A 15945-nucleotide genomic window follows, 5' to 3' on the forward strand; every position below is an offset into this window, starting at 1 on the left:
GTCTGAAAAACAACCCACTTTTGGGGGGGGGGGGGGGTCAGTATTTTAAATCCAGTTTCTGGATTTAAATCCAGTTGCAGATTTTTTTCTACTTTCTGTTTGTGTTAACCCTGAACATCGTCTGAAAAACTACCCACTTTTGTGGGGTTTTTTTTCCAGTTTAAATCCAGTTTCTGCATGGGATCCATCCCGTGTGATAAACTCCTCAAAGAGGCCACAGATCTCAGCCTGCAAAAACAAAGAGCAGTGAAGACAAGAGGGTCTTAAAGGAGTCTCATTCACAAGGTTGTGCCATGAACTGAGGCCGACTCAAGGGCAGTTATCAACACCAAGGGCTACAAAAGCAGCCTTTGGGTTTACACTTGGCTTTAGATCAATGGGGAAAGGAGCTTTTTGTTTTTTTCAGCCTGCAGACCAGGAAATGCAACGTAGGTAAGGCAACACATCATCTTGGAAGTGAAGGGCATAATTGGGAAAATCTGGAAAGGATAAGGAAGATCAAGAACAGGATTGGAGACAAGAATCGCCAAAGGGTGTATCTATGCTACACAACCTATAGCAGTCTGATAGTACTTTACTGTGGCTCCATCCTACCCTGTTCTGGGATTTGTAGTTTGTGAGGTGCTGATATTTCCCTGCCGAAGAGTTCTAGTATTGTAATTCAGGAGGAGTGGAATAGTATATTCTAAGTACCTCGCCAAACTGCAGTTCCCAGGATTCCGTAGAATTGGTAGTGACAGGATCCAACTGTTAGTGTAGTTGCATTGGAAACCTAACCAAGAAAAGGAAATCCAAAAGCAGGGATTTTAACAGGCAGGGGAAAGGGAAGCCATAGCAATACAGTGCAACTCCATCCAATGCACATTCACTGTTGTCATTTTGAAAAGCTGGCAGCACTGACCCCTAGGCTATGCCCATGAGAGCCATCACGGTGCAGAGATTTGGGTGTTGGACTCAACTCTGGAAAGTAGGGTTCGATTCCCAGCTTGGCCACAAAACCCACTGAGTGATTTTGGGCAAGTCACACGCTCTTGGCCTCAGGGGAAGGCAATGGCAAACCTCCTCTGAACAAATCTGGCCAAGAAAACCCCATTATAGGGTTGCCATAAGTCATACAACACACTAATAAATCTTGAGGACAATCCCCAAGAAACTTCTAGGTGACGCTTGACGAAAAGCCAATTGTTAGTCCTAGCTACACTAAACTGTCTGAATCAGTGAAAGATATGTATGTAGAATCCTAGGATTGGAAGAGGCCACAAGGGCCGGCCAGTCCAACTCCCCACCATGCAGGAGCACACATGTGTGCCATGCAGAAATACATGTGTTGATATACTACTTTCCCAGCTGATTCCCTGGTCCTACTCTAATAGGCACAGGATATGGACTTAAGCCCAAATTCCATTCTTTCTCATTGAAGGCACCTGGCTCCTTTTTCCCACTAAGGGAATCCCTCCTTCACACAGCTGCAGGAATTTAGCTTAATAACACCAGCTGGAAAGAGTCTGTTGGGGTTTAGTTGTGCTTCCCTTTGGAGCAGCACTTCTCAACTTCTGTCTACTCCAAAGGAGTCAGGGGGAGTTAGTTGTCTCAGAGTTTGCCCTGGAAACAGCAGGTTGAGCCATGGATGAAGAGTTCTCACTAGAAAGTTACTTGGACCAGTGCACAAGCCAGGTAAAGTCAAGGATCATGAATGCAGTCCATTTTAACATGGCTTGGGGGCAGATACATTTGCAATTATTCCCATGTTTACCAGGAGGAACTGCAGAATAGCTGTGTGCTTTCTCTGCTGCTCATAGTAAGAGGGTTGTTAATTGCTCTTTAGCCCAGGCTTTGTGGAAGTGACATGCTACAGCAAAGTTCAGTAAACTGCTCATTATTTTGCTATACAGAATATACATGTGGAGCATCCCTTATTTGGAATGCTGAAATATTCCAAAATCGTCCCCATGAGTGGCTGAAATAGTGACACCTTTGCTTTCTGATGGTTCAGTGCTCACAAACGTTGTTTCATACACAGAATTATTAGAAAATGTTAAGTATAAAATTATTGTGTATAACAGGATACATTATACAGGTTGAATCTCCCTTCTCCAAAATGCTTGGGACCAGAGGGGTTTGTTTTGGATTTCAGATTATTATTATTATTATTATTTTGGATGTTGGAATACCTGTATTTGCACATACGCACGTAATAAGATCTCTTGGAGATGGGACCCAAGCCTGAACGCAAAATTAATGTATGTTTCATATACACCTTTTAAAAATTTGCATAAAATTATACAATATTTGTAATAACGTTATGCACGAATCAAAGTCTGTGTATGTTGAACCCTCAAAAAGCAAAGGTCTCCCTCTCTCAGTTCTGTCTACTCCAAAGGAGTAGTAGGAAAAAGTTTCATGTTTTGGAACATTTCAGATTTCAGAATTCCAGATAAGGGAAACTCAACCTATAACTTACCCCAAAGTGTATGTTTAGGTAGTGTTAAATTGTATCATTTAGTATCCTTTTAATTTATGTTTGGTTTAATACAATTTTATCTTGTTTAAATTACCGTATTCATGATTTTAATCTGGAAGGGCCCTAAATTGTTTCCATAGTATGCTGACCTGAGATTCCATTGTGCAAAGGGATCTTGCAGCACCTATCAGGATAACTACTTTTAGTAGACTTGTGTCTGCCAAAGTTGATGCTACTATACTAGCTTCTTTCTTTCAGTTAGTCTCAAAGGTGCGACAAGATCCCTTTGCATTCTGATTCTCCAGATCTATGTCTTTGGATTCTACTCAAATTCAAATTATAAAGGTGGGATAGCAGTACTTTAACTAATAAAGAAATAAAACAGATGTGTTAGAGCCATGGCATTTAATACTTACAAAGAGACATTTTGAGGAGGTGAAAATAATATTATTACTTTAAAAAAAGAGGTGAGGTGCTGAATGGTTTAAACCATACTAAATATTCTCTGAAGATGCCAGCCACAAATGCAGACGAAACATCAGGAATAAATTCTTCTAGAACATGGCCATATAGACCGAAAAACCCACAAAAAAACTACGGATGCTGGCTATGAAAGCCTTCGACTTCACATACTAAAAATGTCTGTTTCCCCATAGCCTTCATCTCTGATTTAGGGAACTGAGTAAAGAGTTGATTTAAGCAGCTTAGGGAGCTGGGTCTGTTTAGCCTGGAGAGGAAAAAGTTAAAAGGTGACATGTTTAAGTATTTGAAGGGATGTCCTATTGAGTGTAGTGATTTGAACATTGGACTAGAGAACAGGGTTTGATTTCCAGCTTGGTCATGAAACCCACTGGGTCGACTTATCCACAGGTCAATGTAAATACTGTACTTTAACTCATATATATATATATGGCTTTGCTTCGCGAACGAAGATTCAGGAAGGATGCATCCCGTGCTTTGTACAAGCGCATTGGTGACTAAAAAGGCCAATCCGAGATAAACAGGTCCGGTTGCAGAAGGCACAGCAGAAAGTCTCCTTGGGTGATGTTTCCGGGTTGTGGTTCTTTCTGTGTTGTCGTTTCTCTTCGAAACTCATTCGGCGTGAGCTTTCGAAAAAGGCTGCAGCATCGTGGATAGTGCGTCTCCATGCCTCCCGATGCGAGGCCAAGGCAGACCATTGTTGGTGATCAATTTGGCCAAGCCTGAGATATTGTTTCAGGGAGTCCTTGTATCTCTTATTAGCGGGCCCCTCTTAGGCTCTTGACCCGTGGCGAGTTCACCATAGAATACTATTTTAATAAATAAATAATAATAATAATAATAATAATAATAATAATAATAATAAAATCTTTATTTATAGCCTGCCTAGCCATAGATCTAAGCGGGTTACAGGATGCAATGACACACAGTTCCATAAAAACAACAATAAAATGAATTAAAAATTACAAATAACAACTTCCAAGCTAGCTCAAGTACACATGCAGTGAAGAGAGACCAGAAATTACATTGAATTAGGGGAAAGCTTGCTGAAAAACGAAGGTTTTTAGCCCCTTCCTGAATAGGCTTTTGGGGAGGCGATGGTCCTTCATCCTAGAAACGTGTCCTGCCCAGTGCAGCTGCGTCCTCAATAGCGTGGCCTCAATGCTGGTGGTCCCTGCTTGCTCAAGGACAGCAACATTCATCACATAGTCATATATATATATATATATATATGAGCCATCCTCTTTCTCTGAATAGAGTTTAGTCCATCCTGGGAGCAGCTAAAAGAAGCATGGATCCCCTCTATTCTCTCATTGCTCCACCTTTTAGGATGAGCACAAATAGTTCTGCCTACCAGAATTTCATAAGTTCTTTGGCATAATTTTCCTTTGCTTCATTACATCCTTCTGCCCCTACGTTTTACTCTCGATTTAGCAATACCAATAGCATCTTCACTTATATGTTGCTCCATACCACTCTAAACAGTCGCCAGGCGGTTTACAACTGTAAGCTAACCCACAACTTATCCATGGGTCATACCAAAACCCATAATTTTGGATGCATAACCTGTCCTCAACTTATACATGAGGTCGACATATAGTCACCTATTTGTTTTTTTAAAGTTTGTGTTTTAATGCTTTGTATTTTTTTTTTATTTGTACTGTTTTAAATTGGTTAAGGCACCTTGAGTCCTTATACTGGGAAGAAGGCAAGATGATGATGATGCTTAAGGAGTGTAGAACTCAGCACAAACAATGGTGCCTTGTTTTTGGCAGGACCCCAAATGTGACCATTTTGTTTTCTTACCTGTATTTTGCCAGGACGACCTTCCGCCAACTAGCCCACCTATGTATACACCTATGAGCCCCTTTGCGACCGACCTGCCTATTCCTTCATCTCTGGATGTATCATTTAGTTCTCATCCTGATGAGATCAAAGATTTCTCTTCGGTGGATCTCAGCTTCCTACCAGATGATTTAGGCCGGGATAACAAAGACGATGGAGGCAGCATGTTGGAAGAGCCAAATGGGTCTCAGCCGGGGATCCAAGATAGTGGGGCATTCCTGGATGGCCGCAACCTATCTAGATCGAGGGATGAAAACTCAACCCAGCCATTGACTGACCCATCGGAGTCCAGTCTCCCCATGACCCCTATGACCCCAAGGACCCCCATGACCCCCACCTCTGAAAGTTCGGGCATCGTCCCACAATTACAGTGAGTCAACCTTAAGGTTGGATGCTTCAAAACAATAATAATGATATGTTTATTCCTTACACACCTCTCCCCATGAATTGAGGTAAGGAACAACAAGTTAACAGATAAACAACATCAGTTAAAACGTAACAGTTAAAATAAGATATGCACCTATTAAAATAATACACCTTTAAAACCCACAATTTAAAATTATTATTATTATTATTTATTAACTGCTTAGAAACTGCTTAGGTGGTACATAAATGAAGGAGCTATTGCTATTATTACGTATTATTATTTAAGTTTGTTTATGCAGCGCTGTAAGTTTTGCATAGCGCTTAACATAATCACCAAAATTTACAAAAGGCACAATTTAAATGCAGTTTGATACCACTTTAAACTGCCATGTCTCCATCCTATTAAATCCTGGGATTTGCAGTTTGCTGGGGCACCAGAGCTCTTGAAGAGAGAAGGGTTGATATTTCGCAAAACAACAAATCCCATCATTTCATAGCATGGAGCCATGGCAGTTAAAGCGGCGTCAAACTACATTGTTTCTGTAGTGTAGATGCAGCCCAATGTCTAGCCTTAACTCTCGTTTCCATCAGGGTGACCAGGCATCCTCCTTTTCCAGGACATGTCCTACATTTCAGCCTTCTGTCGAGGAGGAATTTCAAAATGTCTATCCTGAGCATAACTAAGACATGTGAACTTACACCTATTTGAGTGGTTTTTATTTTTTCAAGTCCTTCATTTTTCTTGAACGTCCTACATTTTGTGGTGCCTTGTCCTCCTTTGGGGTCAGGCTATCTGTTCATCCTTGTTTCAGGGGTACTTTCTCTCTATTATTTCCATTCACAATAGGCGCAGCGGCACTTCTTACTGGAAACAGAGCAAAAGGGCTGAGAACAATACTGCTTTTCAGCAAAAAAAGTTAAGAGCTGAGTTGCACACAATGATGGGGAGGCAATTCCCAGAATTCCACAGCATTGAGCCACAGCAGTTAAAGTGGTGTCAGATCTTCAGTGTGGATGCAGACATAGAGCATGGCTGGGCAACCTCTGATAGTTTGTCTGTTGTTCTTGACCCTTGTGCTGAACCAGACATATAGAAATGAGAAGAGATAAATCAATGTTAGAAGCCCTCTCCTCTTGGCTGAATCTGCACTACAGAATTAATGCAGTTCAACCGTTTGCAAAAGATTTAAATGAGGAAGAAGAAACAAGCTAAAGTCCAGAACACACTGCAGAAACAATCCAGTTTGAGACCGCTTTAACCACCCTGGCTCAATGCTAGAGAGTCCTGGGAATTGTAGTTTATTGTGGCACGGGAGAAGGCTAAATGTCTCACAAAACTACACATCCCAGAATCCCATAGCATTGAGCCAGGACAGTTTAAGTTCCAAAACACACTGCAGAAACAATCCAGTTTGAGACTGCTTTAACTGCCCTGGCTCAGTGCTAGGGAATCCTGGGAACTGTAGTTTATTGTGGCACCAGAGACCAAATGTCTCACAAAACTACAAATCCCAGAGTCCCATAGCATTGCACAAGGGCAGTTAAAGTGGTCTCAAATTGGATTATTTCTGCAGTGTGTTTTGTACCCAGGAGAGGCTGCAGCAGTTAGCTTTTGTCACAGCCTCCAGGGAAGGATAAGGTTTTGCCTTCTCCTTTCCCTTTGCTGAATTAACTTAGTCTACATCCGCACCACCGAAATAATCCATCTTGATACTGCTTTAACTGCCATGGCTCTCTGATGCAGAAGGCTAAATATCTTGCAAAACTACAAATCCCAGAATTTCCTAGCATTGAGCCAGGGCAGTTAAAGTGATATCAAACTGGATTATTTCTCCAATGTGTTTTGGCACTCAGTCTGTACGCAGAAGGTGCTTGGCCATTTAGATCCTATTTTGCATCTTTGAAATCCTGGAGGGTATGAAGTTGCCATTACTTAGATTCTGGTCTTAAACACTGAAAGGAATCTGTTTTACTGCTGTTCTCTCTCTTATCTGTGATCCTTAAAGATGCACTTGATCTCCTAGGAATATTGTGGCCACTGTAAACCTGGCTTGCAAGCTAGACCTGAAGAATATAGCTCTTCATGCCAGAAATGCAGAATACAACCCAAAGGTAAGCACCGGGCAGGTTACTCTGGCAGATTGGACTGGTTCGTCTTATTGGTTTCTCATACTGGTTTACCATTTTCTCCCACTACACCTTATCAGACAAGGTCAATTTTCTGTCCCTGGGACCCTCCAGAGACCAGCTGGATTGCCCAAAACACCACCAAGAAAAGAAGAAGCAAAGCCACAAGCATCCAAAAATCACTTTTAAAAACAAGTTTCTAAAATGTCAAATGAAGGCAGCATCTGCACTGCAGAATTATTGCCGTTTGACACCATTTTAAATGCTGTTGCTCAGTGCTATGGAATCCTGGGATTTGTAGATTAGTGAGATATTTAGCCTTCTGTATCAGAGCACTGTGGTGCCGCCACAACAAACTACAAGTCCCAGGATTCCATAGGATGGAGCCATGACAGTTAAAGCAGTGTCAAACTGCAATAATTCTGCAGTGCAGAGGGCGCCTGGAGAGTGGAGAGGAAGGAAGCAACCTCTTTACAAGGTTAATAGCTTGTCAAGCTAGCCTCCTTGAGTCCTATACTGGGAGAAAAACAAGATGATGATGAATACCAATAATAATAATAGCTTCACCATGTTAGAATGGCATGAGATGCCCATTTGTAATCCCATTACTGCTTTTAATAGCAGTAATTTTAATCCTCACAAGCAGTAAATGAGCTGAAGGAATGTGATGATGTTTTGTTCTTGGAGAGTTGCAATCCTCTAATATTTTTGCTTTCTTTGACATGGGGAAAGCCTTGGAAAATTCCTTTTGGAAGCAATCCCAGGCCCAAAACAACCACCACCTAAAATCTTTGTTTTAATGGATTTTCAAACAGCAATCGTATACTATCAAAGTTCTCTTTATATATCAACTAATGCACTTGTTTGATATGGATTCGCAAGGTAATAAACTGGATTTTCTTGTATTGTAGAGGTTTGCTGCTGTGATCATGAGAATCAGAGAACCCAGAACAACAGCGCTTATATTTAGTTCCGGCAAAATGGTCTGCACAGGAGCAAAAAGGTAAGACTCTTTGGCTTTATTATAAACTAGGGTCGCCAGGTCAGGACCATTCCAGGCCCTCAGATTTTAGGGCCCAAATCTGAAATCTAGGGAAGATGTTACAACAGGGCTCCTTGTGAGAGCAAATTTAGGAGATCTAAAAGTCATTTTTAACCTTGTGATAAAAAAGGAAAATTGAACTTGAATCAGAAGTCCACTTCCAGTTTCAGTTGAAGGGATTGGAAGGCGTTTCGTGCAAAATTGACATTCTTGGAGGACAGGGTATTGTAGTGGCAGATGGCCATTCTTTGGCCAAAAAGGTTTCTGATGGGAAGAGTAAGGTCAGGTCAAGAATGACATGGAAAGACCTGCTTGCAATTTTGTTGAGTGTACAGTTGTCTCTCCATATCCACGATTTTTTTTATCCCCAGAATTAAGCATCCATGGTTTGAAAATATTCAGCAATAAGAAAATAATCCAAAAAGCAAACCTTAATATTACTATTTTTAAATAAGAGACACCAGTTTACTTTGCCATTGTATTTAATGGGGCTTGAGCATCCATTGATTTTGGTATCTACAGGGATTCCTGGAACCCAATCCCAACAGATGATAAGGACCCACTATATTTCTTTGCTTCTCCCCTTTGTTGACCTGCAGCGAAGAACAGTCTCGGCTGGCAGCCCGGAAATACGCCCGAGTGGTACAAAAACTCGGCTTCCCTGCAAAATTCCTGGACTTCAAAATCCAGAACATGGTGGGCAGCTGTGATGTGAAGTTCCCCATTCGGCTAGAAGGCTTGGTTCTAACGCATCAGCAGTTCAGCAGGTATGTCTGTCCTAATGGAGTTTATCACATAGGAGGAATTTCTCTTAATTTCGAATGAAAAGAAAGTGGGGTCAGAACGCATTCACGTGAACTGGCTAGTTCAGCAAATTTACGTGAATTCGAATTGCGTGCGAACTGACTTCCCATTGCTCGAAATTGTGTGTGATCACCTCTCACGCAATAAAGTGAAACCCCATGATTGCGTTCGGACTGACTTCCCATTACCCGAAATTGCGTGTGGTAGTCTATCACGCAATAATGTGAAACTCCATGATTGCATTCGGATTGCCATTGGATTTTACTTCCCGTTTCCCTGTCTGATAACGTCCCGAGTCTCCATCCCCTAAAGGGAACAAAAAACCAGTTGACATGGAAGCTGAAAGTACCACATTTGTTCCTAGTCGGGAGCATCTTTTGTAATAAGCTTTTGGATGCTGGCAGATTGTGGACAGAGCGTTTGTAAAGTTACGATTTTCGGACCACGGTTTCCCAGATTCCCCAACTAGCATGGCCACAGAACTCACAGTGACCATCTTAGCTTGGGTAGGCTGGCAGTTGTAATATCATAAATGTAATCTGCCAGTTACAAAGATCCTAATATGGGTGTACTCCAGTTAACAAAATGCAATGGGATCTTGTAGCACTTTTGGGACTGAGTAAAAGATAAGCTTTTATAGGCTGGATCCACTCTGCAGAAATAATCCGGTTTGATACCATGGCACTTTAACTGCCATGGCTCAATGCTATGGAATTAATAAGAATAGTAATAATAATAATATTTATAACACCCTTTCTACTAAAGGGGAGAACATCAAAATCAGGTCTTATTCCCACTTACAAATAAATCAGTTTGTGATCCGAATTTATGGATTGATTCAACAGCGGAGCATGGTTCACACTGCATTTGCCCTGATTGCATTTTCTTGTTGTAAAATAACCCACTTCTTGTTCGCATTGGCCAATGATTCGATTCCAAAGGGACCCTCTTCGGTGGACGATCATCTGATAATGCCATTAAAAAATCGATTCCAATCCACATCCCATTCACACTTGCACTGATCAATTTATTGCAAAAGATGTGGGAAAAATTAGCGTCAAAAAGTGTGTTAAATGGGTCTAGCACATGGTTCCCATCTCCAAACTGCTTCAGCAATTCAGCTCAAGTGTGAACAAGAGTCATTTAAACCACTTCAAATCGGTTTAAAACATAGTGGGAATGAGGCCATATATATAATCAAAAACAGGCAATAAAATACAATACTAAAAAAATGCTAAAATATGAAAATAATATAATCCTAAAACAAACTCCTTCTGGGAATTGTACTTTCTGACAGAGAAGACTAAATATCTCACAAAACTACCAATCCCAGAATTCCATAGCATTGAGCCATAGCAGTTAAAGTGATGTCAAACTGCAGCCTTTGTCTCTGAAATCTACTGAATTAACAAAGTAGAGTTGCTCCTGGCACTAGATCTTTTAAAGACCATTTGTTATCAGGTAGAAATAAATGGGAAGAATAGGGACCGGTTTCTAGACTGAAAAAAAGAAGAGCAGTTCAACATGTTCTAGCAAAATCAGTCAAATGTTTTATTCAACCCAGGCCATTCAAAGGTTTGCTTCAAAATGCATGCTTGGATAATAAGGTTTTCTTTTCGCCAGCCTCTCCTTTTCTTATGGCCACGCATATAGATCTTGACCAGCTGCCTACAGATGGAAACTAATAATTGCAGATAATGATCTAAAAATGTAAGCAGTCCAGGAGGTTGCGAAATGTCACGTTAAGTCTAGATCAATTAAATTAAGACCAAATAACAATTATGGGACCTGGGGGGAAAGATACTTTAGTCAAGGCAGCTTCAACTCACGGTGACCCTATGAATGTGAGATTCCAAGACATTATGATATTAACAGCCCTCCTCAGGTTTTGCAAACTCATTGCTGTGTCTTCTTCAACCAAGGGTGCATCTACACTGTAGAAACAATGTAGTTTGATGCCACTTTCATGACTCCATCGTATATAATCCTGAGATTTGCCGTTTTTTGAGAGGCACCAGCACTCTTTGGCAGAGAAGTCCTTGTAAAACTGCAAACTCCAGGATTTCATAGGATGGGGCTATTGCACTTAATGTGGGGTCAAGCTGCATTATTATCTATGATGCTCCCTGAATATTTAATCCACCTGTAATGTGGTCTTCCTTTTTTCTTGCTACTTTTTACTTTATCAAAGTATTATTATCTTTTCCAAAGAGACATTTTGTCTCAAGTCTCCAAGGTATGACAGGCTTCTAGGAAAGAGTTCACGCTTTATTTGTTCATACATTTATATTTCAAATAGAAATACATTTCTCATATATCTATATGAAGGGAAGTTGTTGTAAACTTGTCAGTGAACTTGGTGCATTGTAATTCTTCAGCCGTTTTGCGAATGATATTTAAACCAAACAAAAACAAATTGCAGCTATGAACCAGAACTGTTTCCTGGCCTTATCTACAGAATGGTCAAACCAAGGATTGTGCTGCTTATCTTTGTATCTGGAAAAGTTGTATTAACTGGTAAGTAGTTCATGCATCGCACACATCGGCTCCTATGCGTCTCAGAGGCTTAAGAATTTGGGTGTTTCTCTACCTCTGAAGAGCAAGACAAATACTATACAGTCAGCCATCCATATCCACAGATTCTGCATCCATGGATTCAACCATCGACAACAAAATAATTCAAAAAGCAAACCTTAATTTTGCCACTTTTTAATAAGGGACACTATTTTACTATGTCATTGTATATAATGGGCCTTGAACATCCGTGGATTTTGGTATCCACAGGTGTTCCTAAACTCAAACTCCAGCGAACATCATATATTCTATATATAGATATTTGATTCTTAATATCCTATAGTTTATTGTTGGGTCACGGATCTTCACTAATGTCCTTCTGTTTGCACCTCCGCTCTCTCTTTCTGTCTTTTACATCAGGGCTAAATATCATTCTTAATCCATTAGTATACACATACTGGATAAATGATGCATGTCTCTAAACCGAATCCCAATCTCTTCAATGGATCCAGTCTGGGATTAACAACTGGATTTGGCTTCATCCAAGTCTGGTGAATTATTCTAACTCCAAAACTGTTTTTCCCAGGCGCCAAAGACCGTTCTGAAATATACGAAGCCTTTGAAAACATCTACCCAATCCTGAAAGGTTTCAAGAAATCCTCTTAATTTGGGGAGGAGAGATTTATAAAGAACATATCGGTTTGTATATGTTTTATTAAGCCTTGCACTAAGTGCAAAGTACCAGATGTGTGGAATATGGTATATAACAAATATATATCAGCTCTAATAAAACACTTTAGAGACTTGAGTTTGTATTTTGAAACGCCATTTAAATTATATTTCGCTCTTGAATGTTTTCAATTCAGTGTCTTACTTTGGCCTAAAATAAAATGAAACCACTCAGTTTATAACATTGTGAAGTTGAATTCCTTCACGGCCGGCATCCATAGTTTTTTGTGGGGGTTTTGTGGCCTCTTCTAGTTCATAGCATTGTTCATTCCGTCATAAAGAAACACGGTTTTCCATGAGGGCCATAAGTCTTAACAATTGCTCCTTGCCTCTTTCCCTTGAACCAGTTGACTTCTGAGGAAGAGCCAGCATGGATAATGGATGAGTGTTGGATGGTGACTCTGGCGAAGAGGGTTCGATTCCCAGCTCAGTCATGAAACCCAATGAGTGGCTTCAGGCAAGAAGGCACACTCTCTCAGCCTCAGCAGAAGGCAATGGCAAACCTCCTCTGAGCAATTCCTGCCAAGAACACCCCATGAAAGGGACTTGAAGGCTCACCGTAACCCAGGCACAAGAGCCCATCTCCTCTTATTTACTTATATCGCTGGCCTTGATCCAAAGACCTGATAAACTAAATGTAAACCAATGCATAATCTGTTGTTAACTGCCAAAGCTGTGACTAAGAGACCGCCGGGTCTTCCTCCTCCTCCTCCTCCTCCTCAGGCCTTTCAGGACAAGGGCCTTTGTATCTTGTCAGATGTTTTGCCAGAGAGCTCTGATGCCAGAATGAACTACAGATCCCAGGTTCCACAGAATGGAGCCACGCCAGTTACAAGGGTCTTGGCGCTGCATTACTTCTACCTCCACAGTAAAACCCCACCTTCAGTAGCTTTTCTAAGGGGTGGCCTGGGATTAGATGCCAAAACAGATTTGAGAGGTAGAACAAGGGCTTGGATTGTGACCCCTAGAAGCCCTAAACCTGCTTGGATAATGAAGGGCCAGGGACCCCGGCGGTTGCTTGGCTCCATCTCAAAACCAGATAGCAATGTTCACTGTATTGTTTTGCCCCTCATCGAAGCAGAGAGTTGGAAGGGAGCCCAAAAGGGCCACTCAGTCCAGCCCCATTCTGCCATGCAGGAACTCCCAGTCAAAGCACGCCTGAAAGATCGCCCTCCAGCCTCTGCTGAAGTCTCCAAGGAAGGAGTGTCTTCCTCTGCCGAACAGCCTTGACTCTCAGGAAGGTCCTCCTAATGCTGAGCTGGAATTGCTTTTCCTGGAGCTTGCATCCATTGATCTCTGGAGCAGCAGAAAACAAGCTTGCTCCCTTCAAAGACTGAAACAAGGCCACCATCCTCCTGTCCCCTCTTAAGGCTTTGAACCGCTTGAAAGGACGGACTCTCTTGGCCTTGGCCTCCTCCCTTTTCTAATGAGGCTCTTCTCTCTCTCTCTGCATTTGTGGCTTTGGCGGAGTTGGCCTGTTCTGGAAGAGGCTCTTCCGGAGACCCTCCAGCCCCGCGGCCTCTTAGTCACACAGGAGGACTCAGGAAAGCCCTGCGCTGAACCACAGCAGCGTTTGCTTCTTGTATCTATGTCTCTCCTGCTCTCTCCCAGGACTGGGCTCAGACTCTGGGCTTCATCTGGCGTTAATTCTGCAGCCTCAGAGAACGGTAGTTCTTCCAAAAGGAACTTCTCCAGACTCTGCCAAGATCGGCCCAGAAGGAGAGGCCCAGGCCACGCCTCTTAGGGTGGCCACGCCCCTTCACGCTGTCACTAAAGCCTTTAACCCACGCCCCCCATACGTCACCGTATTCCATCAGCCCCGCCCCCCAAATACGTCATCAAACTCTTAAACTATGGCCGGTTTACATACCGGCAGTTTAGTGCGTGTTCGACCACCACTAGGGTTACAAAGGGCAGTGCTTCCGCACCGCCCTAACCACTAGTGCGTGGCGAACACGCCCTAAACGGCGGCGGCCCTTCTGCACGGCCGCCGCCGTGAGTACGTCATGGCCGCTGCCGCCTCTAGACGGGCGGCGCGTCCATGACGTACTAGCTCCGCGCCAGGGCGCTTAGTGGCACCCTGGACACGGAGCAGGAAGGAGCTCCATTTCGGAGCTCCTTCTGGGTTTCAGTCTGCTGGGCCAGCCTGTCTGAAGGCTGCGCCACCAGCGGACTACTACCGAAAGGGGCCAAGCGGCCCCCTTTCTTGCTCCCTGCCGCCGTGGGGTGTCCGTGGGCTTGAAGCCCCAGGGACACCCCTTTTCTGGCTGCGGGGAAGCGGCCTTTTGCGCTTCCCCGCAGCCAGAAAAGCGGCGGATCGGGGCCTCAGCGGCTGCCGGGTGTTGTAGCCACTACCAAGCCCCAAATTGGGGTCTGTATCCTACTTTCTAATTTGTATGGAAAATGTTCAGATGTGGCGATGGTTAACTAAGGTTTAAAATGGTTCCTGTTGAAGGCCAGAAAGCCTAGGCCTGGAAGAGCAAGTCTTCAAGAGCGTTGCCTGAGACATCATATAAACAAAGGTATGATTGTTATGCTCTTGTGTAGCATGGAGACTTCATGGGAAAGAGGTTGATCTTTTCAGAGAACAAAGACTGACGTCACATTCGAGCTTCTAGCATGGACTCTGAAGGAGAATAGATGTGAAAGTGAAAATAGCAACAAAGTCAACTCCCTCCTAAGACCTCATTCCATCCTCCGCCCCCAATACGTCATGCTAGCCCCGCCCCCATTAGTCCAGCCACTCTTTTGCTTCTCCTTCAACCCGGGCCCTACTACGTCAACCTATGCCCCGCCCTCTAAAACGTCATCGAGTCCTTTGGCCCCTCCCCACTCGTCCCTCGCCCGACGCTTGCCTCCTCCCTTTAGTGGCCTTCCTTGGAACCCGCCCCTTATTACGTCATCCCACTCCCGGCTCCCTCATAGATCACCCTATCCCAGTAGCCCCGCCCCATTCGCCCCTCCACAGCCGCTTTCCTCCTCTCTATAGCAACCTTCAATTAACTCCGCCCCTATTACATCACTTTATTCCAGTAGCCCCGCCCACTCGTCCATCCACCGCCGCTTTCCGCTTTAGTAACCTTTTTTCAAACCCGCCCCCTTACGTCATCCAATTCTCCTCCCCTCCTACGTCACTATTCCAGTAGCCACGCCCATTCGTCCCTCTACCGCCACTTTCCCCGGCCTCCTACGTCACTCCATTCCACTAGCCCCACCCATCCGTCCCTCCGCGTTCGCTTCCCTCCTGTCTTTCCTGGCCTTCCTTTAACCCCGCCTCTTAAATACGTCATCCCATTCCCCGCCCCTCATATATCCCCCTATCCCAGTAGCTCCGCCCCATTCGTCCCTCCACTGCCTCTTTCCTCCTTTAGTTACTTTCCTTTAACCCCGCCCCTTAACATCCATTCCCCGCCCCTATTACGCCACTCTCTTCCGTTAGCCCCGCCCACTCATCCCTCTACCACCGCTTTCCTCTTCTCTCTAGTAACCTTCCTTTAACGCGTCATCCCAATCCCCGCCCCTTCTCCGTCACTCTGTTCCAATACCCCCGCCCACCCCTCCCTCCTTTAACCCCGCC

The 15945-nt window shown here is 43.4% G+C and overlaps 1 protein-coding gene across 1 annotated transcript; it reads left to right on the forward strand.

Moving 5' to 3' along the window:
• Positions 1–1623: 1623 nt before the first annotated feature.
• TBPL2 (TATA-box binding protein like 2) lies at positions 1624–12305 on the forward strand. The gene is made up of 7 exons (XM_042478917.1): positions 1624–1674; positions 4762–5156; positions 7177–7264; positions 8191–8282; positions 8921–9088; positions 11548–11642; positions 12226–12305. The coding sequence occupies exons 1-7, from the start codon at positions 1624–1626 to the stop codon at positions 12303–12305; spliced, it is 969 nt and encodes a 322-aa protein (XP_042334851.1).
• Positions 12306–15945: the final 3640 nt, after the last annotated feature.

Source organism: Sceloporus undulatus, chromosome 1 (assembly GCF_019175285.1).
Source record: "Sceloporus undulatus isolate JIND9_A2432 ecotype Alabama chromosome 1, SceUnd_v1.1, whole genome shotgun sequence".
NCBI lineage: Eukaryota > Metazoa > Chordata > Lepidosauria > Squamata > Phrynosomatidae > Sceloporus > Sceloporus undulatus.